Genomic DNA, 25,247 nt, shown 5'->3' on the forward strand with positions numbered 1-25,247 from the left:
AGTATTTTTTTAGGTCATCATCAGGAGGCTTGGTGTGTGTTGATGTAATTTTTGTGTATCAAACCTCTGCTCCAGAATCATCCATTAAGCCCCCGATGTGCATTTTTGGCCTGAGCTAGTGTGTAGGAAGGCCATTTTTAAAGCAAGTCAATACATAAAAAGGTTTTAACATCTGTTAATCAGGTGTTTTATCTGGAGGGCATAAAATATATTTACAATCCTCCAACTAACTTAACATTTCCCTTTTTATTTGGATATTCAAATCATGTAATAATCGACACTATTGTCACAATCGATGGAATTATTCATATACCTCTTAAGGCAAACAAGGAAATGATTTTTTTAGAGTAGGATTTAATGATTAGTAAAATATATCAATAGGCAATGTGGAGAAGCAAATAAAACTCAATTATGTTGAATTTCTGCTTTCAACAGAGCATACTAATAGAGAAAGTTTTGGGTTTTTTTTTTTTTCTTGCGGTACGCAGGCCTCTCACTGCCGTGGCCTCTCCCGTTGCGGAGCACAGGCTCCGGACACACAGGCTCAGCGGCCATGGCTCACGGGCCCAGCCGCTCCGCGGCATGTGGGATCTTCCCGGACTGGGGCACGAACCCGTGTCCCCTGCATCGGCAGGCGGACTCTCAACCACTGCGCCACCAGGGAAGCCCTAGAGAAAGTTTTTGGTAACATTTATGCTACATGAATTTGCATTCTGAGCTCCTTCCTTAAAACATTGATATTGTTCCAAGTTCAATGATAACAATAACTAGAGAGAAAAGTCTCCCACCATAGGGTAGCTGTGCTCTTTTAAGTCGCAGTCACTTCAAAACAAAACCAAAAACTACCCTCCAAGTCAATGGCCAAATGTTCAAATAAGGGCCTCAGAAAACATTAGTTTAAGGCTCTAGTTGACTGTGCATACAAATCAATAATAAGATTACATATCAAATGTAATTTCATGAATGGGACACCTCAGCATTACTCAGTCTTCATCAAAAGTACTTAGCTGCCAAGAGAGATACTTTACAACGTATCACAAATGTGCTATTTGCATAAACATTTCGCATTACAAATGCTCTCTTTTTCATTTAAATGAGTATTTTTAACCTGAGCTATTAATAAAAAAAATTTTTTTTTCTCCCTTGTAAAGCTTGGCTTTCAGAAGAAAGAATCTTTAAGCCTTCTCTCTTGTGATAGTAATTTCTCCAAATACCCACAGTGCCACGTACGTACAGCCAGGGCTCATTAAATAGACTTCTGAGCATAATTATAATTAACAATTAGCTAGAAATTAGTTTTAATGATTTGTTTTAGATGACAGAATAGAAGCATAATGTAATTATTTTTAAACCGTCTATATCATTAAGAATACAACTACCACCAGCTTTCAATTACTGAGAAGCAGACAATCACCCAAAGCATTCACTAAGTGATCTATTTACAGATCCAAAATAAGGGAGGAGAGGAAAAAGGCCAGGGGCCCCAACCCAGGTGTTTGTAATTATTCAGCCTTTTGCAAAGTCTCTTCCTTTTCTACTCTGCTCTTTTAAGCTGTTTCATGCCTTGAAGACATCTCTACCAGGGAAAATAGAGAAAGACACACTGGCTGTTCAGCTCTCCCCCTCCTCCTGCCCCCTGCTTTTCTCGGAGTCATAGTGAGGATCATGGGGGGAGGAGGGAAAGGCCTGGAGGAAGATCCTACAAAACTTAGCAAGTGGGTCTGAAACTGTCCAAATCGAACTGGACTAAGGGGAAAGAAGATTATATCAGTAATAGGTAACATGAGTATTAGGAATAGACTCCAGACTTTAAAGATAGATCCATACCATTCTTTCCCTGTACCGTGTTCTTTTAATATCCCAAAGTCAGTTTAGATCTTAAGAATTAACAAAAAAATACTATGGAAACCTGAAGAAATGCTCTTTCATTTCCTGAAAAATATAAAAATATTCATTTAGAACAGTGAATATTAGTTATTGTCAAATTTCATTTTTTCTTCATTTTCTTTCTCTTTTTTTCCTTTTTAAAAATATCTCAGCTAGTCAGGGTGCTGTTTTCTCCCCACCTTTGAGCAAGAATGTTAGACCTTTTGCTGCTGACCTTCGGAAGTTGTCAGGGAACACATCCTGACACCCACGTAAAAGACCTGGTACCTGTGTTTCCACATCACAAAGCAGGCCAACAAGCACACAAGGCCGCAGACCAAGTTCAGAATCATCTGGATGAGTAAGAACAGTTTGAAAGTGCCAGTGATGCTGGTACAGTCAGTCACATCCCGGTACACAAAGGTCCTGCTGAGGGGCTCGGAGGAGGGCAGTTTGCACTGGCAGGTGTCGAGCATGGTTCCACAGGTAAACTGTGTGAGTTGTGCAAAGTGGTGAGCGGCAAACGCCACGGCCAGCACACAGACCGTCAGGCCAAGGGCGCTCAGCAGAAAGTACAAGAGCTGCAAGAAAGAAGAAGAAAACCTTTCCAGTTATAGAGGACGTTGGATGACTATTGGCAAAGCTAATAAAGAAAAGCTCTTCTTCTTCTCTCCCAAGATTCCTTCTCTCCCTCCATTCCCTGATGGAGGGGGCTGTCTCTCCTCAGAAACATGGTACCCAAGACATGGCAATGGCTCATTATGGACTGTTAGGGAGCAATCTGATCACAATCTGAAAAACTCTGATCATATTTTCATTTGTCGTACAGATGTCGGGTGTTTCCCATGAATTGAGCCAACAATATTAGCTTGATTTGGGGATGTTTGTATATGGGTGTAGCAGGCAGCTGAGATGACTCCCAAACACAAGAGCCATCCCTGAAAGGCATACTGTGCTTGTTTTGACCTTAACAACTGCTAATATAAAGACTGAAACAAGACTAGGAAGTAGAGAACAAATTTCTTCAATGTAGACACTGTGTTGGCCAAAATTGGCAATGATTGGTCAACTAGCAACATGGGTTAATGAAAAAGACTATATTCAATGGAGTGGTTGCCAAACTATGTCCAGGGAGGCCAGGATCCCCAGTGAGAGGTTGCTGGGAGAAAAAAAAATTATGGTTCCAGAAGGTAGGTGACTTGATCACCTACAAGTCTCATCCCAAGTCCACTTATAACTATCTGGTTTCTGAGCATAAAAATAAACTGTAAATGGTCCCTCAGCCACCAAGGTTCTGAACAGCGTTGGCTTATGTGTTAGCCTTGGAATGGAAAAGTCTCGTTAAAGTTCTAACTCTGCTACTAAAGAACCATGGAATCCCTGAACAACTCAGATATTTACCCTACACCTGAAATTTTTTTTTTTTTTTTTTTTTTTTTTTTTTGTGGTACGCAGGCCTCTCACTGTTGTGGCCTCTCCCGTTGTGGAGCACAGGCTCCGGACGCACAGGCTCAGTGACCATGGCTCACGGGCCCAGCTGCTCCATGGCATGTGGGATCTTCCCGGACCAGGGCATGAACCCGTGTCCCCTGAATCGGCAGGCAGACTCTCAACCACTGCGCCACCAGGGAAACCCCCCACCTGAAATATTTTGATCAAAAATTGTGGGTGCTTGTTTACATGGCCACAATATAAACCATTCTACAGAACAAGAAATCTTGTGATTGGACTTCCCTACTGAAAACCTTTCTCTTAATGGCCCAACCTACTGAGGATCTAGGTAAGGAACAGAGTCCCCAGCTGTTGGGACCGGTGTACTGAACCCAGTTCTTAGTGCAAGATTTATATTCCCATAGTCAAAAGTTGCTCATAGAGCAATTCTGCTGAATGTGAACTCCTCAAAGGAAGATTAGTCACGTCCAGGTTCAGATGAAAGTTGCTCTGAAAAGATTATGTCCTCCCCCCGCCTCCAACTAATTGCAACTCAAAATAAAAACATGTATGCAAGATTATAAAATATGTGTGCATAAGTCCTCCAGATGAGTGATTTTGCACACAGGGACAATTTCAAATGTTTTCAAGTCTTAAATATAGAATACTTAAAATTTTATTTTTTCTGTCTTGACTGGTGTGTGTGTGTGTGTGTGTGTGTGTGTGTGTGTGTGTGTGTGTGTTGGTGTCTTGAGCATGTGTCTGGTTTGCTTGGAAGCTTCACTGCGGACACAGGAAGAGAGTGGACCTGGTTAAAGCCATTTCATCTTCTTATGGCTGCACGAGCAAAGAGTGCAGGGGTTCTTTGGATCTTCTCATCAAAAATATCTTAAACACACAATCTCTTTTTCATTTTCAAGTCATACGAAGGACTGTCATATACAACCCACATTTCTGCATCTGTGAAACAGTTTATGGAAACATCGATCTCAGGGACATAAAAAGGATAACTTATACTGAACACATTTAGCCTCCCTTGGAGGAAGGGAACCAGAAAAACACACTGTGGCACCATTTCAAAAATTTAAGAGGAAATATTTAATCTGTGCTATTGAATGCATCACCTTGGTCCTGCCTGTCGCCCAAATTTTCAATGGCCACATTTTCTGCAAAAAAAAAGTAGTTCTTGGGCTAAAAAGTATGGATTTATTTTGTGAGGCCATTGGGACAGAATATTTGAATTATTCTGGGTTGTTTTGAAATATTCAGGCTTGACGACTGACTTCAAACTCTTGATGCCAAGGGCCAAATTAAATTGTGCTGGCCGTGTCGTGCGTGCCTGCCCATGGCAGCTGCATTTCCAGTGCCGGCGACATGAGTGACTATACCAGCAGGGAGGGCCCAAATTAAGGGATAATTTTTCACCTGAGAGTCATCTGCTTAGCAGAATGGCCCCAGTTCGAGTTTTCTTCATACACTTGATTGCCATCAGCGGATGGGATTACGGAGGTCCTGTCTTAACTCTCTCCCACACACTCATCCTTAGATAGAGAATTTCTATAACATCCCCTGGGGCATTATCTTGAAACAATGACAATAATCCCTCATCTCGATCTGTAAGTTATTCAAATAGCTGCAAAAACTATTCTCTCATAACCATCACAAAAATCCGTTTGCTGAAATGAGAGTTTTGTCTCTTCTTAAAAGATAACTTTTGGGCCCAAAGAGCAAAAGATTTGCCCAAGACTTTTACCAAGTACACAGCAGTGCCTGGTGATGGTTATAGGCATGGACTGGGGAGCAAACCGCCTGAGTTAGAATCCCGGTTCTCTCCTCCATAACTATGAACCTTGGGCAAATTAAATCAATCCCATGGGTACCTTTGTTTCTTCATCTAGCACCTAAGTCACAGGATTACTCTAAGGATCAAAATAATAGATACTGGGCTTCCCTGGTGGCGCAGTGGTTGAGAGTCCACCTGCCGATGCAGGGGACACGGGTTCGTGCCCCGGTTGGGGAAGATCCCACATGCCGCAGAGCGGCTGGGCCCCATGAGCCACGGCCGCTGAGCCTGCGTGTCCGGAGTCTGTGCTCCACAACGGGAGAGGCCACAACAGTGAGAGGCCGGCGTACCACAAAAAAAAAAAAAAAAAAGATACATGCAAAGGGCTTAGCACTATTTAAGTATTCTTGAAATAAACACATTAGTAGACCTGGAAAGAGCTGCCAGGTCTCAGGACTTTTAGGATATCAACCCTATACTGGCTTTGTGTTATTCTATGTCATGTGAGAGTAACAACACATCCTTGGTTTGTAGAAAGGACGTGAACATTTACACAAGCACAGAGACTGCTCAGTTTTAATTGAGCATATTAAATATGCTAGAAGCCTCAAGAGCACAAACAAAAGCCATGCCCCTCAGCTCCTTTAAATATGAATACATTTTCATTGGTGCATTAGCTCACACATTGTGATTCTGCCTCTCCCACTGCAGGAAAGCATCGGGCCAAGTAAGCAAGAGTGAGCCACAGAATCAAGTTTCTTATCCATTTCAAGACATAAATATAGACTTGATCGGCCAAAGCCTGTGGGCTACATCTGCAGCGCTGTAGCATTTTTCCTTCGCGGCTTTTAACTCAGCTGACAGCAACAAGCTTCTGGGTCAGAATCTGTAATTTAAAATCAAGTGGCTTGTTTTACCTACACGGCACGAATAACTATCAATAAGAGTGTTTACGATGACCTTGGGAAGGCCAGCAAATATATTTTGATTCCAGCGGGGCTCGGGACGCATCTGTCTTGCCTGTGTCAGGCTGGGTGGCCGGCACTGCGCAGCGGGCGGAGGCGGGCGCCCCCGGCGCTTATGTAACCACAGCGCCCGGGGGCGCGCCCCGCGCTCGCCGCCTCTAATTGGTACCCGGTCGCCGCTTCAAAGTTCAGAGGCCATTGCGCCTGCAATGCCCTCGTGGGGAATGTGCCCCGGAGTGTTTTTGCACGCACACGAACCAGACACGTTTCTGAATATCATCAAGGTGAGCCCCGAGAAAACACGGCCAAGAGGATAGGCAGGAGGCCCAATCAGCGGCCGGATGGCCCGCCGAGCCCAGGAGCAGAACTCGGGAGCAGGGCCCGGGGAGAAAGATGGAAGGCGCCGGCGGCTTACAGGGCTTGCCAAAGGGCCGCCAGAGAAGACTGTGCTAGCTTGAGATGAAAAGACAAGCCCCCGTGGCCACTGTCTGTAAGGAAAAGGGAAGTGTGTGCGGCGTGTGTGGGTGTGTGGGTGGGCGTGTGTGCACGCGCGCGCGCGCTAGCGCAGGCTGCAGTAAAGCGCTGGCATCCCTCACCCCCGTATTGCTTGTCCTGACTATCTGGTCGTTCAACAGAAGGAAATAAATTCGCCACCAAAGCTTGGTCCAGGGTATCAACACGTAAGCACTAAAATGCGGTTTTGCTAGTGAGAAACACCTCATGAAGGTGCATTTTATCCCTTCTCCCCCAGGTGATGTCAGGAGCACAAGGGAAGTCCGCTGTAACCTGTTGTGCCTTTGGAAAACCTGGAGATTGACGGAGCTCATTTTCGACCTGAAGATAATATAGCGGGCACCTTAGAGAGCTGGCAGCAAGCATCACTAAAGGTCACACTCAGGAGAAGAGCAAAGTGCCTCTGTATTTGTCAGTCTGTCACAGGTGAAAAAAAAAGATAGTTAATGAGATCTTTCTAGTGGTGAATTCTCAACCTGGCTGACATTGGCAGTGACTTTTTAATTTTTTAATCTTTTTGTCCTTGCTCCTTATTTTAAATGCAGACGTTGAGATGGCTTTAGGGGCCTCTGTGAAGATGTTGCTGTTGCCTCTGCTGTTTCCTGGGATCGTGGTGGAGAGGGGGATGAGGGCATTTCACAGAAACTGATTAACCTGGTTTAGAGCCCTTTTTACCTAATGAATGAAATTCCCATAATTTAACAGATCATTTCTTACTAGGCTTTAAAAAACAAAATCGTCACTAAGCCTTGTAGTTTATTCAGACTTCTACCGAAAAAGTAAACATGGACTGATGTCTGCTCTATCTGGCCTTCTTTTAAGGGACACCCTCAGACAGAAAAAGTAAAATTTCCAACGTGGGTGGGGGGGCATATCCACCAAAATTCTAACTCTATCAATTTTTAAAATAGCATCCATTAAATTGTTAAATTAGAAGAGTTACATCTAACTATTGGAGAACATCTCAAAATTGAAGAAAAAAACTACACAATGTAGGTATAATCCCACCACTCAGAGAAACTATTTTTTCTGTGCATATAAGAGCTATTTGTTTAATTTCCATAGGATCATAGCATACATTTTGTGGAGCCAGATTCTTTTTGCTAGCTAAAATAATTTGAATATTTTATTCACTAATTACTCTTTTACGACATGACTTAAATATATATATGTATGTATATATGAGCACATTGCTTTTTTATGTCAATAGCTTTTATATCAATATAGTAGAATATACTAACATCTTACAAAGGAGTATCCAGTTTTTATGTGTTTTCTTATAGAAGAAAAGTAAACAATGTGACTGGACCCCAAAAACCAAAGCAAACCAAACCAACATTACAGAAAGCTTTTTGTTCTCTGCTACAGGAGTTGAAAGAAAATGTAGGAATTTGATTTCTACTAACTGATTTCTGAGTGGGCTGTTTATCTCCCTAAACTCTGAAAGGGTGTGTCTGTGTTTCCCTTTGGAGCAGATTCTACTGTGCAGTGAAAATGCTGTGTACTTGAATTGGCTCCAACCAAACACAGTGTCTCTAAAAAAAAAAAGGCACTCAAGGAAAGGCACACACACTTGCTAAACCAAGCATACCCCAACCTCCTGCATTTGCCCTCAGATTCTTGGCACAGGTCATTTGGATGCACCCAATGTACCTTTTCTGTCTCAGTGATCCCACCTACCAAGGGAAATACACTTAGATTGCTTCATTATTAAAACATTCTAAAAAAAAAAACCCCAAGATGGGGAAGTGGGCACTGATATAGACACTTTTTCCCTGGCCAAGTGTTTTGCTGAACTGATGAGTTTTCAATTTTCCTTTTAAGGGCATTGGAGGGTACTTCATATGCTCTGTGCCAATCCAGTTCATGGAAATTAAGACTTAAAAAAAAAATCAGCATTACCTTTGGGGTCTGGATGAATGCCCTCCTAAAACATTTTTTGGCCTGTCTAAAAATGCAATTTCTAGAATAATCAGATATACAACCCCTTAAAAAGTCCTCCTTAATTTTGTACTCGTGTTTCCTTCTATGTGATGATAAAAGAGAAAGAAAAATGACAACTTACTTTCATGGCAAACTGGATACATGTCCGTTCGTCAACTTGATAGGAGACACAAAGCATAAACAAACCAAGATAGGCCACTAAGCAGACCTGCAATGGAGAACAGGGATGAAAGGTTGTTATCAAGGAAAGCCGTGCATTCTAATGACATCAATCTCAGTGTCTTTCACCAGTAACATCCTTGTTATAAAGGTGTTCATTTCATTTGCTTATCTTTATGTGCTATTTTTTCTCAGCTTGTGGAACAGAGTTTTAAAAATAGGAAAATCAATTTATTTCAATTTAGCCAGTATTTATTAAGTCCTTTTGATGTGCCAGGTGCTGTACAAGGTCCTTCAGCGAATACAATGATGAACAAAATTTCCTCAACCTCAGTAACTGTACGGTCCAGGCCAGGCCACGATAAGTGCACACACTATTCTAAGGCAGGGCATTCTGTGTCAAATGCTATTCAGAGAAGTACAAAAAGAAGAAAAAAATAACATTGAATTGGGCAATTAAAAAAGCCTTCACTAAAGAGGTGGATTTGAAATGGTCCTTGAAAGGGATGATGATAATAATAATGATCACTACCAGTTACTGAATACTTACTTTGTGCTTAGGCTCTTCTAAGGCCTTTGTATGGATTTCTTCAAGTAATCAGCACAAAACCCTATGAAGTAGGTGCTATTATGATCCTCACATTATAAGTGAGGAAACAGAAGCACAAAGCTAGTAAATGATGGAACCCACCCTCAAACCAGGTAGCTTGAGTGAAACAGTACGAGCGCAGGCGGACGCAGGACTGTGTGTGGAAAGAATAGCAAACATGTATCTACAGTTGAAATAACAAAATATAGAGCAGAAAATGTAGGTGGAAAGTCTGGGGATGTAGAACTGATTTAGGAAGTAGTGGGGTTCCCTTGAACATTTCTGAGCAGGGGAATGACATGATTCAAGACATGTTTCTGGAAAATGAGCAGTGGTGTTGGGTGGGTTGGCGGTGAGAACATCAGAATCTTATTTTACTAATCTAAGCAAGATTAATCTATCAGGTGAGCCAGAGCTCAGAGGGTGGTGGACAAAGTCAGAGAAAGAGGTGAGAGGAAAGGTGTAGTAAAAGTAAAGTGTATACATCTTGGCTATTGCATGACCAGTGGGAGGACACTGGAGTGGGAGAAATAGAAAGCCATCTCCAAGTGCTTGAGTGTCAGTGATGGGAAGAGTGTGGGGGGGTGCAACTGACCCAAAGAAGGCTGGCAGGAGGCATGGCAACTTTGAGAGAAAACATACTCAATTTTTAAAACAATTGTTTAAACCGAAGTGTAGTTAATTTACAATGTTGCGTTAGCTTCTGGTGTACAGCAAAGTGATTCAGTTATTTACATATATATTTAGGTTCTTTTCCATTATAGATTCTTACAAGACATTGAATATAGTTCCCTCTGTGATACAATAGGCCCTTGTTGTTTACCTACTTTATATATAGTAGTGTGTATCTGCTAATCCCAAACTCCTAGTTTATCTAACCCCCCACCCCCCGCTATCCCCTCTGGTAACCATAAGTTTGTTTTCTATGTCTGTGAGTCTATTTCTGGTTTGTAAATAAGTTCATTTATATCATTTTTAAGAGTCCACATATAAGTGATATCATATGATATTTTGCTTTCTCTGTCTGACTTACTTGACTTAATGTGATAATCTCTAGATCCATCCATGTTGTTGCAAATGGTATTATTTCATTCCTTTTTATGGCTGAATAATGTTCCATTATATATATATATATATATATATATATATATATATATATATCCAGAGGAAACACTAATTCGAAAAAATACACGCACCCCAACGTTCATAGCAGCACTATTTACAATGGCCAAGACATGGAAGCAACCTAAGTGTCCAGCGACAGATGAATGGATAAAGAAGATGTGGTATATAAAACCTACTCGACTTGATTTTCTTTTTAGTGCATCGGAGTTTCTTAAACTGTGATTTAGAGTTTCTAATCAAAGCATACCTATTCACACTCAACTTTGGAAACCTTAAAAGGTTGCTAATTTCTACTTTAGGATGAAAAACATAAGCAACAGAATTGCATTTTCTGATAAGCACAATTTTCCTAGAGACAATGTTGGAAGGGTGGCTGAGAGTCACCCAGCAAGTCATTAGATGGCTGGTTTGGTGATACTCATAACTCCTACCCCCAGGGCCAGCTTTGAACCTCGGACCTGCTAGGGTGGTAGAGCTGTTTATTTACAAAGCCAACACAACATTTTAACGTAGCACCTCTATCCTATTCTCCCCTTGATTACAAAATCAATAAGTGGCTTGTGCCCTCACTGGTTCCCAAGTTGCGGGTTTAGGTTTCCACTGGACTGTGAAGCCAAAAGCCAAGTCTTCCTTGAGTACAGGCTGTTTTCAGCGTTTTCCACCATTATGACAGGCTGATGGTTAAAAGCAGAGATGACATTCCTAGTTCAACAGACACAGCGTGGGCTGGAGAGGGCTGGGTAGAAAACAAAGCAGATAGGACCCACAGAGACAGCTTTTCAGCAGAGCACCGGCAGATGTGGAGGTAATGACACTGAAGTTGTTTGTGTAACCCACAACGTGGCCATATTTCCAAGGCAGGGATGAAGTTCCTTTTCAAAACTCTTTTAAAAATATATCTAAAAAATATATCTAATTGAGGTATAAGTTTGATAAGGCCTGTAATGGCTTACTATGTATTTTCAAATTAAGAATTTTCGGAGCTAGGGACTTCCCAGTGGTAAAGAATCCACCTTCCAATGCAGGGGATGCGGGTTCGATCCCTGGTCAGGGAACTAAGATCCCACGTGCTACAGGGCAACTAAGCCTGCACACCACAACTACTGAGCTTGCGCGCCTCAATGAGAGAGCCCATGTGCCGCAAACTACAGAGCCCACGCACTCTGGAACCCACGAGCCACAACTAGAGAGAGAAAACCCGCCTGCCACAACTAGAGAGAAGCCTGCATGCCACAACAGAGTCCACGCCACAATGAAAAGATCCCACGTGTCTCAACGAAGACCCCTCGAGCTGCAACTAAGACCCGAAGCAGCCAAAAATATAAAAAAATAAATAAGTAAAATTCTTAAAATGCTTTAAAAAAAGAATTTTCAGAACTAAAACAATGGAAGAAAGACCTTTTCTTTTTTTTTTTTATTGGCAAGAAACCCAATGGAAGCTTCTAAACTTGCTTGTGGGGATGGTTAGATCCCTAAGTATGTGCCTGGGCTTGCTTGTTAGCATCTGTCTGCAGGTGCACAGGGTCAGGCTCTCTCCTACATAACTGTCTTTGTCCCTAGAGGCTATTGTGAAGTTGGTGATTGCCAAAACTCTCCCCTTTGTCTTCATGAGAGACACATTCCAACAATCGAGCCTAAATGACCAGTATCTTAAAAATCTGACTCTGCCTTCCTTGAACAAATTTTTCTACTTCAGTAGTGTCTATTCTGTGAAGTCTTAATTTAGCCTGGCTTCCAGCAAGAAGTTGCACAAGAACATATAACCTCACTCTAGAGTATTTCACTTAGTCAGTCGACAGAACTCTTTTTGAGGCCAGACTCTTTTAACAGATCCAGGAACTGAGCAGTGAAAAACCAGTCTCAGCCTTCAAGGAGCTCTCAGTTCAGTGGGAAAAAAGAGGAGAGTGAAGTTACAATACCATGTAAGTTTTAGGACCGTGTCTGCTGTAATACACTGAAGGGGTGATTAACCTGAAGGCAACTTGAAGAAACTTCCTGGAGGAAGATGGATTTTGAAAGGTAAGCAGAAATTAAGCAGAAGGATGTTAGGAAGATTAGAGCAAGTACTAGTGGGTACAAAAGCATGGAGAAATGCAGAGTAAACATTGAGGTCTCCCAGAGCTCTGGTGCCAGGATGGGAGAAGAAAAAGCCAAAGATGGGCTTGTAGAGATGAGCAGGAAGTAGGTCACAAGGAACTTTTATTTCAATCTAAGACATTTGAGGCAAGGGAATCATGTGATCAACGTTGCCTCTTTCTGGCTGTGAAGAATGGATTGGGAAGGGAAAACCAGCTGGGAGGCTGTTCTCCATCTATGGAGAAATGGTGAGTGCCTGAGCTCAGGTAGCAGTAGGGACCGAGAGTAGGTGTGTTTGAGTGATGTTAAGGAAGCAGAATCCAAAGCTCTAAGAACTGATTAGATGTGAGGGTTGAAGGGGAGGGAGGGTTAAGAAAGGTGCTCAGCTACCTGACTTGAGCAGCCAGGTGGATGGAGTTCACGTTTAATAAGGCACAAGATACAAGAGGAAGAGCAGGATGGGAATGGAAACCGATAATGCCCACCTGAACTCAAATCTCAGACACGTGGGCCTAGAACTCAGGAAAGGGGTCTTAGCTGAACATAAGCCCTTAAAGCAATGGAAACCATCAGAAATGCTGGGTCACCCAGAAACAGTCTAGGGAAAACAAAAAAAGGCCAAGGAAGTTACCCAGTTATGAAGAACCATTGAATAGTTTGAACAGAAAGCATCTCAAATACACTTCATATAACTTTGGTTGTACATCATGACATGTCTAAATACTATGAAACTGATCATCCTTCTGGATTTTTGAAAGTTTCACTTCTAGGGCCTAGTGTAAGATATTTGAGAGAAAGCCTGGATCAATCCAACATATTTTATTTTATTTTAATATTTATTATTTATTTATTTGGTTGTGCCGGGTCTTAGTTTTGGCAGGTGGGCTCCTTTGTTGCAGCTTGCAAACTCTTAGTTGCAGCTTGCAAACTCTTAGTTGCGGCATAAATGTGGGATCTAGTTCCCTGACCAGGGATCAAACCTGGGCCCCCTGCATTGGGAGCGAGGAGTCTTAACCACTGCGCCACCAGGGAAGTCCCAATCCAACATACTTTAATTTCTTGGCCTTCTGATAGGGCTCAGTCGGCTCTGGGAGGGGGTGGGGAGTTCATTTTCTTACCTACAGATTTGCATACTAGAACAATACTTCTTTATCAGAGGGTTTATTGGAGTCTAGAATGCAAGCACTTTATAGAAGAGTAGTATTTATTAAACACTTAAAACTGAAGGCTTATCATCAAAAAATCTAGAAACAATAAATGCTGGAGAGGGTGTGGAGAAAAGGGAACCCTCTTGCACTGTTGGGGGGAATGTAAATTGATACAGCCACGATGGAGAACAGTATGGAGGTTCCTTAAGAAACTAAAAATAGAACTACCATACGACCCAGCAATCCCACTACTGGGCATATACCCTGAGAAAACCAAAATTCAAAAAGAGTCATGTACCAAAATGTTCATTGCAGCTCTATTTACAATAGCCAGGACATGGAAGCAACCTCAGTGTGCATCATAGGATGAACGGATAAAGAAGATATGGCACATATATACAATGGAATATTACTCAGCCATAAAAAGAAACGAAATTGAAATATTTGTAGTGAGGTGGATGGACCTAGAGTCTGTCACACAGAGTGAAGTAAGTCAGAAAGAGAAAGACAAATACTGTATGCTAACACATATATATGGAATCTAAGAAAAAAAAAAAAAGGTCATGAAGAACCTAGGGGTAAGACAGGAATAAAGACACAGACCTACTAGAGAATGGACTTGAGGGTACGGGGAGGGGGAAGGGTAAGCTGGGACAAAGTGAAAGAGTGGCATGGACATATATACACTACCAAACGTAAAATAGATAGCTAGTGGGAAGCAGCCGCATAGCACAGGGAGATCAGCTCAGTGCTTTCCTAGAGGGCCACCTAGAGGGGTGGGATAGGGAGGGTGGGAGGGAGACGCAAGAGGGAGGAGATATGGGGATATATGTATACGTATAACTGATTCACTTTGTTATAAAGCAGAAACTAACACACCGTTGTAAAGCAATTATACTCCAATAAAGATGTTAAAAAAAAACCCCAAAACTGAAGGCTTTATGGCCACGGGGAGGAAACCAGATTTCTCATGCCAGACTAAGGGTCTTGTTTTCTAAGTGGGTGGGACGTGGGCACACCAGGAAGACAGGGTGCTCTGGCTTCCCAGGGTGGGGAAGGAGGAGCTCTTGTTAATGAGTGGTGATACTCGCCAGGCCTCTCTGGAACAGCATTCTTGGATTCTGGGCCAGGGCTTCCATTGGATATGGTGAGGTGAGGCCCATAGAAGTGGAAAAAGGCAGTTACATAAGATTTTCAAGAAGGCACCCATTGGACCAGGGGCAGACAGGTGGTATCACTGAACACAAAACCAGACAAGACCTGGGTGGCACTGGGAAAACTAGTGCTGAAAGGGCAGCTAGCCCTGAAGAGCTTGTGAAGATTTAGTTCATGTACAGATGGATAATTATGTTGATAAGAAAAGCTTGAAAAGATTTTTTTAGTGAAAAAAAATCCCATCATTTTAAACCTGTTTTTGGATGCATGTTTCTGCAATCTGTTTAGCAAGAAGAGAAACCTAAGTCGCAAACTCCACATTCTGTCTAAAGATGTTCTTTGTCTGCTCAGAGTGAAGACTGCATTCTCTCTTGAGAGTTAGAAAGTTAAGCAGAGTTGAAATGTTCTCTGAATGTTAAATCCATTTCTAGATGTTCGAGTCCTGAGTCTTGTCACACTTTGTATTATTCCTGCAGCGGTACCTTTTGAGGATCAGCTTATTATGAATAAAAAGTGAATGGTGGGGGCTTCCCTGGTGGCGCAGTGGTTGAGAGTCCACCTGCCGATGCAGGGGACACGGGTTTGTGCCCCGGTCCGGGAGGATCCCACATGCCGCGGAGCGGCTGGGCCCGTGAGCCATGGCCGCTGAGCCTGCGCGTCCGGAGCCTGTGCTCCGCGGCGGGAGAGGCCACGGCAGTGAGAGGCCCGCATACCGCAAAAAAAAAAAAAAAAAAAAAAAAAAGTGAATGGTGGATGGACCCAGGTCTTGGAGATTTACCTACATATCATTTTTTTCCTTTTCATTTTGGCACAGCTAGAAGGTATCACCCTAAAACATTTTGTGAGAGTGCGAATTATTGGTATTTACTTAGCTCCGTGTCATATTTATATTCTGGTCTTGTGACATTCACACAACCTCCAATTTATTTGTTTTCTTTTTGTTGTTGACAGAGCTGCTTGACAGGGCTATCTGGAGAATACAACCTCCCCTGTCAAATGTCTTTCAAGGTTTCTCTCTTCCTTCCATCCCCCCCTTTCATTTGTGTACCTGAAATGTGACTCTATTTCTGTTAGTTAATCAATGTTCACCTTTGTATTTAAAGTGCTTTATTTCAGTCAGTATAGTAACAAGATGAACTCTCCTCTCACATTTGCACAGCCAATTGATCAACAAGAGATGTAGCAGAACTGTACCTATTTCTCTAGATATTTCTTAAGAGAATTTCTATGGGTTTTCACCTATTTAATAGAATTTAAGGTAGAGTATTAGAAATAATTTTCAACAAAAGATATATTGCAATATATCAAATGAATGCAGTCTCACTCAGGAGAATTGCTTATTAATACATAGTTTATCAGAGATTAAATAATATACAAAAGAATATTTCATGAGAATCTATTAAAGGATGTTTATTGGATCAAGACTTCAGAAGGATGGGATAGAATATTTTAGCATAACTTAAGCATTTTTACTAGATTCTCATTGCCACTGCCTCTGGTAAGACAATGTTTAAGCTAGTGGTTCAGAATTACTTGGAGGGCTTGGTGAAAACTCCCTTATCTCCAGAATTTCTGATCCAATAGGTCAGGGGTGGAGACCGAGAATTTGCATTTCTAATAAATAAGGCCACACTTTGAGAACCACTAGTCTAAGCTAAAAACATAGTCTTCTAAATGCTGACGCCTGGTATGGGTTAGGGGTTAGGAGTTATAAACTGACTAGTGGAGTTTCCTATAGAAGAGTTGTTTATTACAAGTAATAATGGGGTGTAACAACAATAGTTTCCCCATAAATAAATTTAGTCATGGCTATTGTAGCAAAATTCCTTAAAATTGGAGGGAAAAAAATCCTTCATCTTCATCACTTCTTAAATATGACCTCATATGCTGACGCCTGGTATGGGTTAGGGGTTAGGAGTTATACACTGACTAGTGGAGTTTCCTATAGAAGAGTTGTTTATTACAAGTAATAATGGGGTGTAACAACAATAGTTTCCCCATAAATAAATTTAGTCATGGCTATTGTAGCAAAATTCCTTAAAATTGGAGGGAAAAAAATCCTTCATCTTCATCACTTCTTAAATATGACCTCATTCTAGAGCCCGTGGCCTCAGCGAGTGTGGTTGATGGTTTGGGAGCATCTCTAAATCATCACTTAGTGTGATGTGGCACTCCACTACTGTTGACAGGAAAAGCCCCCTCCACTGCAAGCCAAAGCAAAGCAATCATCCAAAACTGGACCGTCTCTCCATCGGTGTGCTGGTAAACGTTTAACAACCAGCTGTACAGGTGGGAGGTGCTATTTGTAGCACTTGCTAATTTCCATGGTATAAATACTTCTACCAGTGCTGCTTTCAAGCTACCGATGTGAAGTCACTGAACACAGGGCTGGGAAGAGATGTGCACAATCAGCTTTCACGAGCCCATCAGAGGTGCCCTAGGCACTCCGCACCCCTACCACACTGTCTGCCTATTGGAGTCCCTCGTCTTATTTTAGAAGCATCTGGTTACCAAGTGGGATTAGTTTGTAACTACAGCGTAAAGTTGGGCACATGACTCTTTATTAGTTGTTTGGAATCCCTGAAACCAGCCTACAGAATCAGTATAAAGGTGCAGGGGGGTGAGCCAGGGAGAAATCGTAACACTCATTTCCTAATTTGTGAAAATGGAGTAAGAATCTAGCAACATAATCTTTGAGATCTTGTTATTCACGGCCACCCCAGTGAAGGTGTCACTGCCCAGGTGAGTCGAGCTCAACAACTTTTATTGTCGTAGGCACTAGGAATATGCAGAATAAGATATGGTCATTGCTCTTTAGAAATTTACAGTTTAAGCCCCACTTTGCAGAGAAACTGAAGCACAGGAAAATGGATTGCCATGGGTAATGCCATCTGACCAGACTAGGCCAGGTGTAAAAATGGGCAGCCCACAGCAGCTCATTCAAATCCCTCCTTCCTCATCAAAATTTATCATGCTTTCTATAACGTAAGGGACATTGAATCAACTGTGATTTTTTTTTCCCTGCTGTGCATTACTTTTTAAAGACAACAAAAAGTTTGGTGTTAATCAGATAGGATTTAAATATGGTAGAATGATGAAGTCATCCCTCCCCACATTTATTATTATTATTATTATTTTAAATTGCATTTTAAGGTAAAAGCAAGATAATAGGATTAAAAAATACTCTAATCAGATGAGGTAAGAAAGGTAAAAATAACTCTCAAAAGCATGAAACATCAAGTAACAGTTCATTCAACCGGTGGTTACTGCTTCTTTAGTTTTGTTAAAACCAAGTCTAGAACTACAGTCAAGGAGACAGTGTTGCATAGTGGAAAAAATGTGGGCTTTAGAACCTGAATCTTGACCTGCTGCTTTACTAGCTAAATGATCTGGGACAAAGCAATTTAATTCTTCTTAGCCTTGGTTTCCTTATCTATGAAATGGAAACAATAATGCCTTCTTTTGATGGTTAATTCAAGGATTAATGATAATGCAAGTAAAGGGTGTAGTATAATACCTTAACAAATAGCTGGAGAATAACTGGTAGTGATTAATACCGTAATTATTATTGCAATTAGAGTCACTCATACATTTATTACAGTAGGCCAAATTTAGAGTATATTTCAGGGGTCAGAAATGTATTACCAACTTAAGCAGGTTAGGAATTGATAACACACATACTGTCTTGGTTACAAATATCACATAGTCTACTTTTTATTAGCACCAATGGATACTTGGTGTGGTCTTTATATTTATGTAAGAAAAACGAATTAACAAGTCTAGATGGTTTGACATTTTAATGCTAATATTGAGCAGTTTTACGTGCCAGGCATTAAACTAAGCTCTCTTTGTAAATTATCCCATTTGGTCTTCATAAAAATCCTTGACGTAGTCGCTGTTAATAGCCCATTTTATAGATGATGAAACTAAAGCTTAGAAAGGTTTTATGCTCGAGGTCACATAGCAAATACAGAACTCTAAGCTGTACGTGTCCAAGTACAGATCCTGGCTCTTAACCATTATACATCCCGGTTGACTCCCTGGAGGAATCTGGACAGCCCTATAAGTGAAGTGAGAACTGCAGAAATTTGGATAACTTTCCATTATCTGCTCCTCTCCTGTGTGGGATGGCAGGAAGCCCTGGTCCTGAGGTATCATGCGAAGACCAGTCTTTGAGATCCAGACACTGTCCAAGCTGAAGGAATGGGACACAGCCTTTAAGACTCAGTCTCATCATGTATAAAATAGAAAAAATAATACTTTATAATTTAAGGATCATAAGTAATGTGTCTGAAATGGTAGTAGGTATTACTTTTTCCATCTCATATGACCTCAGACTGTGCGAGTACAACTTACTCTGAAATTTGAGCTGAAATGAGTAATATATATAAATGTAGCCCTCTCTCACATCTTAGAAATAATCTCATTCTCTTCATTTAAAAAGCCTTCAGGGCTTCCCTGGTGGCTCAGTGGTTGCGAGTCCGCCTGCCGATGCAGGGGACACGGGTTCGTGCCCCGGTCCGGGAAGATCCCGTATGCCGCGGAGCGGCTAGGCCCGTGAGCCATGGCCGCTGAGCCTGCATGTCCGGAGCCTGTGCTCCGCAACGGGAGAGGCCACAACAGTGAGAGGCCCGCGTACCGCAAAAAAAAAAAAAAAAAAAAAAAAAAAGTTTTCATTGTGTATCTACCATGTGCCAGAAACTCTTTGAGACTCTGGAGATACCACAGTTAAGAGAAGAGACAAAAGTCGCTGCCTTGATAGCACCAATGCTTTAAAGTGGAGAGGCAGACCATAAACAAATGAATAAGTAGAAATATAATGTATCAGTCATTGAGAAGAGTTATGGAGAGCATAGCACTTACCATCATAGCTTCTTTTTCACGCAAACATGACATATAGTAAATAGCAAAATACAAACAATAAATCCTTAAGGTGATATGTTCTCCCTAAAAATTGAATTGGTAATCCTAGCAAACCCTTAAGAAAAGATGGTAGACTCAAGACAGTTTCTTATGAGAACCTTGTTGATTGTTATTCCAACAACACATATCCACTATAAGCTGTCTAAGACCTCACAGGCTCTAAAAAAGAGAACACATCCATGACCCCAGAGAAGGGGCAACAGAGGGTAACTACAAAAATGTTTACAGCAAAATGGGCTGCATCCAAAGGATAGAAACTGGGGCAGTATATCTTAGCTCTGGATCTGACAGACCTAGGTTCAGAACCCACCTCCACCACTTTTTTGCTTTTGGCCTTGGACAAGTTAACCTCTTTGAGCCTCAGTTTCATCATCTGTGGGATGATAACCACAGTGCCTACTTCATAAATTGCTGGGAAGATTATATAAGACAGCATGTGTAGAAGGCTTATTATAGTACCAGCACATATGAAGCAGTCAATACTAATTTGTCAAATAAACGAATCCATTCATTGAGAGACTTGGGCTACTTTTTTTTTTTTTTTTTTTTTTTGTGGTACATGGGCCTCTCACTGTTGTGTCCTCTCCCGTTGCGGAGCACAGGCTCCGGACATGCAGGCTCAGTGGCCATGGCTCACGGGCCCAGCCGCTCCGTGGCATGTGGGATCTTCCCGGACCGGGGCACGAACCCGTGTCCCCTGCATCGGCAGGCAGACTCTCAACTGCGCCACCAGGGAAGTTGGGCTACTTTTGCTTTTGTAGCAAGGACCCACTTTTCAAAAATCTCTCTAATAATGTTAACATAAACAGTTTGCAAACACCTGAGAGTTATAAAACATCTTTTTCTGCGTCTTTTCCTTTCTGCTACAAGACTGTTTATTATCTACTACTCAGGAAATGCCAATCTTGGTAAACATACCAAGCTGTATATGTTTCTCTGATAACACTATTGTTGCTTTACAAAGATAAGCATTTAATTTCTGAAAACAAAATGCCATTCAGCTAAAAATATTTTCTATCCATAACAGATCCAAAATTAATATTACTTTTTTAAAAAAAGTGAAATTGTTTCAGCCAAACTTAGTGCACAGATATTAATAGGAAGTTCCAAAAGTGATAGGCATGTAAAAGTAAAGGTTCCAAATCAACCAGAGTTTATGGCAGAATTGAACATCAGGATGAGAGAGTAACGTACTTATGGTCAATTAATCTACAACAAAAGAGGCAAGAATATACAATGGAGAAAAGACAGTCTCTTCAATAAGTGGTGCCGGGAAAACTGGACAGCTACATGTAAAAGAATGAAATTAGAACACTCCCTAACACCATATACAAAAATAAACTGAAAATGGATTAAAGACCTAAATGTAAGACCAGAAACCATAAAACTCCCAGAGGAAAACATAGGCAGAACACTCTGACATAAATTGTAGCAATATTTTTTTGGATCTGTCTCCTAAAACAAAGGAAATAAAAGCAAAAATGGACAAATGGCACCTAATCAAACTTAAAAGCTTTTGCACGACGAAGAAACCATTTACAAAATGAAAAGACAACCTGCTTAATGGGAGAAAATATTTGCAAATGATATGGTGGATAAGGGGTTAATATCCAAAATACATGAACAGCTCATACAGCTTAACATCAAAAAAAAACAAACAACTCGATCAAAAAATGGACAGAAGACCTGAATAGACATTTTTCCAAAGAGGAAATGCAGATGGCCAACAGGGACATAAGAAGATGCTTAACATTGCTAATTATCAGGGAAATGCAAATCAAAACCACAATGATATATCACCTCACAACTGTCAGAATGGCTGTCATCAAAGAGAACACAGATAACAAATGTTGGCAAGGATGTAGAGAAAAGGGAACCCTCCTACACTGCTGGTGGGAATGTAAATTGGTGCAGCCACTGTGGAAAACAGTATGGAGGTTTCTCAAAAAACTAAAAATAGAACTACCACGTGATCCAGCAATTCCACTCCGGGGTATATATACATGAAAAAAACAAAAACACTAATTTGAAAAGATACATGCACCTCAGTGTTCACAGCAGCATTAAATACAATTGCCAAGATATGGAAGCAACCTAAGTGTCCATCAACAGATGAAAGGTTAAAGAAGATGTGATATATATATATATATATGTATATATACACACACACACACACAGACACACACACACAATGGAATACTACTCAGCCATAAAAAAGAATGAAGGTTTGTCATTTGCAGCAACATGGATGGGCTTGGAGGGTATTATGCTAGGTGAAATATGTCAGACAGAGAAAGACAAATACTATATGATAATCACTTATATGTGGAATCTAAATACAACAAACTAGTGAATATAACAAAAAGGAAACAGACTCACAGATATAGAGAACAAACTACTGGTCACCAGTGGCGAGGCGGGGAGGGGACAATCTAGGGGTAGGGGATTAAGATGTACACACTATTACGTATAAAATCAGCTACAAGGATATATTGTACAATACAGGGAATATAGCCAATATTTTATAAAATCTATAACCTTTAAAAGTTGTGAATCACTATTTTGTACACCTGTAACTTACATAATATTGTACATCACCTATACTTCAATAAAAATAAATCTCAACAAGAAAAAAAAGATGAGGGGTAAACTGCAACTATCTGTCTCTAAACACTACAAACATCAGTATAAGCATTAAAACCTAGAACACTAATCATAATTTTGAAAAAATGTTTCCTCTTGGTTTTTATTAAACTAAGCTCAAAATAGCAGCTTCTTTTCTACTACAAATAAAACTATAGCTAGCAACAACTTTTTATAGATAGTAAGTTTTGCTAAGGAGTGTTTTATTTGGCCTATAATATATTAGGAAGATATTCAATGCCTTTCCATCTGCCTTAGGAATCTACAACCGCAGAGCTTCATTGCTCTACTCTTTCTATTTTTATTTTTCCATTAGAGTAAAAGTTGCCAATGAAGAGCTGTAGTACAGAAATACTCTCTTCATCTAAGGGTTAAATTCCGCCTGGCCCAGGAAGAGTTTGGGTTATGACATACATCCCCATCTGTGCATTTCTACATATTTCTTGGAGGGAACAATTTGGAATCTTTAGTTTGCAAGTTAAGATGATTTTTTAAAGAAGCTGGTAGAGATCCAGGTCAAAATTTCTCAGCCAAAAGGTAATTCTAGATGACAAATTCTCTCACAGAAAATTATTTCTTTGCAGAGTCTAAAGAGAAAAGACACTTGCTGAACCACACCTAAGTTGAGCTCATCTATAACATCCCCTCAATCTTTTTCTTCTCCTTTGTTATTATCATTGTCCTTTTGCCTGAGGAGTTGATACCTGACAGATCTATGTCTCATTACTGTAACTCTATGGACTTTTCATATATGAGTATGTAAAGACATTCCAACTGAATCAAAATTAATGATTTATGTGCTAATTAATTAAATTAAAAAACAAAAGCAGGCCTATCGTCACCTAGAACTTTCTTAAATCTAGATCACTTTGGAAAATAAATTGTAGAAATAAAATTTCTAAGAACTTATAAGGCAACTTCAGGAACTTCAGGAAATTATTACTCATGCAATTGCCAGCAGCAGAGAATGGACTCACCTGCTTTGCTGTGACAAAAGTTCTGATTGGTTGGTCAAGAAGTATGGAGTGTTAAGCACTTACTTACCAGACCGAAGTCCTTTGTTTGGTAAAATACAACCTTTCTCATTCCAAGTGGTGGGTTTTATCATGATTTGAAACTATCCAATAACCAGAATTTTATATCTATATCTTTATTGTGATATTAATATAGCTATATATCTTTATATATAATCTCTCTTTACATATAGAAAGATTATATATGTATAATTCATGATATATAGAAAGATAGACTTTATATATGTATTTAAAAAAATTTTTTAACCAATGTTGCATTGTACTTTGCATTGCTGTGTAGTTTAGGCAGATCTGTTGTACAAACACAAAAAGAGTGCAAAGGACAAAGTGACCGCCCGATTTCTTAGCACACATTGTGTTTTGCAGATGTTCACTTATACCTCCTATGTTGCTTTAGACGATACTAGAAAACTATCCTGATGGAACTGTTAAAAAGGAGCTGGAACTTGTGACCAGCGGCTGGATGAAGGGAGCCTGAATCTCTTAAATCCTATGGATATAGTGTGCTTTCCTTGATGTTCCTGCCAAAATAAGGCTGGAAAGCTAAGGAGATCTGCAAGAGATGTGCCAGCACAAAGTTGCTACAATTCCTATGTTTCCAAAACCTTGCTTGAAAACGATTGCAAATAGCTCATAATTTTAAAACAATGAATCTCACAACTGAGTGTTTCATCAAATCACTTACAGAAAACAGAGAGAAAAATCCGACAACTATCCTAGTGCGTGACTTATCGTGCAGACATTCAAGTAGAATCCCTTTAGTTTGGGGGCTTCCCTGATGGCGCAGTGGTTGAGAATCTGCCTGCTAATGCAGGGGACACGGGTTCGAGCCCTGGTCTGGGAGGATCCCACATGCCAGGGAGCCACTAAGCCCGTGAGCCACAACTACTGAGCCTGCGCATCTGGAGCCTGTGCTCGGCAACAAGAGAGTGGCCCCCGCTTGCCTCAACTAGAGAAAGCCCTCGCACAAAAACGAAGACCCAACACAGCCAAAAAATAAATAAATTAATTAATAAACTCCTTTAGTTTGGGTTTTACTTTAATATTACAATGCAGATTTGCATATCTATGCTAAGATACATATTTTATAGGAACTGCTGGGAATTTTGCAGTTACACCCTCAAAAGACTGAATTAGCACAAACAAAAGAATTGTGGAGCAATGAAGTTGGTTATGGATAAAAATTGGGCTTAATAGTCATAGGACAAGAATTGTGCCTTCGAGCCAAAATGTCCCTTTACTTCTTTATCATCCTGGTATAGTACTCTTCCTTCAACCATTTTGAATCCAGTAATATTCATTCTTCAAACTCTGCTCACAGATCTTCTCTACCCAGAAAGGGTACCCTTTTTGCATTACCCACTTTGTATACATTAGCTCATTTATTCCCTAAAACAGTGGAATAAGAAAAAAAATTTACCTCATTTTATAGAACACTGTCACTTAGAGAGGTTAAGAAACTTTCAAGTTGATCCAAAGAAGATTTTTTAAAGCATCAAGAGGTTCCATTTCTGCATAATATTAAGGACTAAATTATACGAAACTCTTCTCCCAAAAAACACTTTCAAATGCACTGAGCTTCTATAGGCTAAGGGTGGAACCAAGCCCATGGCATAAATGTAGGCCCCTAAGTGGCTACACCCTTAAACAGTTATACCCTAAATGGCTACTAGAAAATAATTAATCCACTAGCACTAAAATTTATCAAGAAACTTGTTCTGTCTCAGCTGATGAGGTGGGGTAGAGGTTTTGAGAGTTTTCTGCTACTTGCACAGTCCTGGCAACTACGAAGATGAGAAAGTAGAAAGTAACATGAAAGTGATCCTGAAAAAAAAAAAACAACTGTTTTTTTCAACAAATAAGTTGTAAGAGGGAGAGAGAGGGAGGGATGGA

At 40.6% G+C, this 25,247-nt stretch overlaps 1 protein-coding gene across 1 annotated transcript in view; it reads right to left on the minus strand.

The window, feature by feature from the left end:
- Positions 1-2,081: 2,081 nt before the first annotated feature.
- The window catches only part of SSPN (sarcospan), a gene marked incomplete at both ends in the record, with an annotated part of 38,182 nt that continues 15,016 nt past the window's right edge, over positions 2,082-25,247 (minus strand). The window contains 2 exons of the mRNA XM_079715715.1: positions 2,082-2,447; positions 8,624-8,710. Coding sequence (XP_079571841.1) covers positions 2,082-2,447; positions 8,624-8,710 — 453 coding nt within the window. The remainder of the gene's footprint in view (positions 2,448-8,623; positions 8,711-25,247) is intronic.

This window comes from Hyperoodon ampullatus (genome assembly GCF_949752795.1).
Source record: "Hyperoodon ampullatus genome assembly, chromosome: 11".
Taxonomy (NCBI): Eukaryota; Metazoa; Chordata; class Mammalia; order Artiodactyla; family Ziphiidae; genus Hyperoodon; species Hyperoodon ampullatus.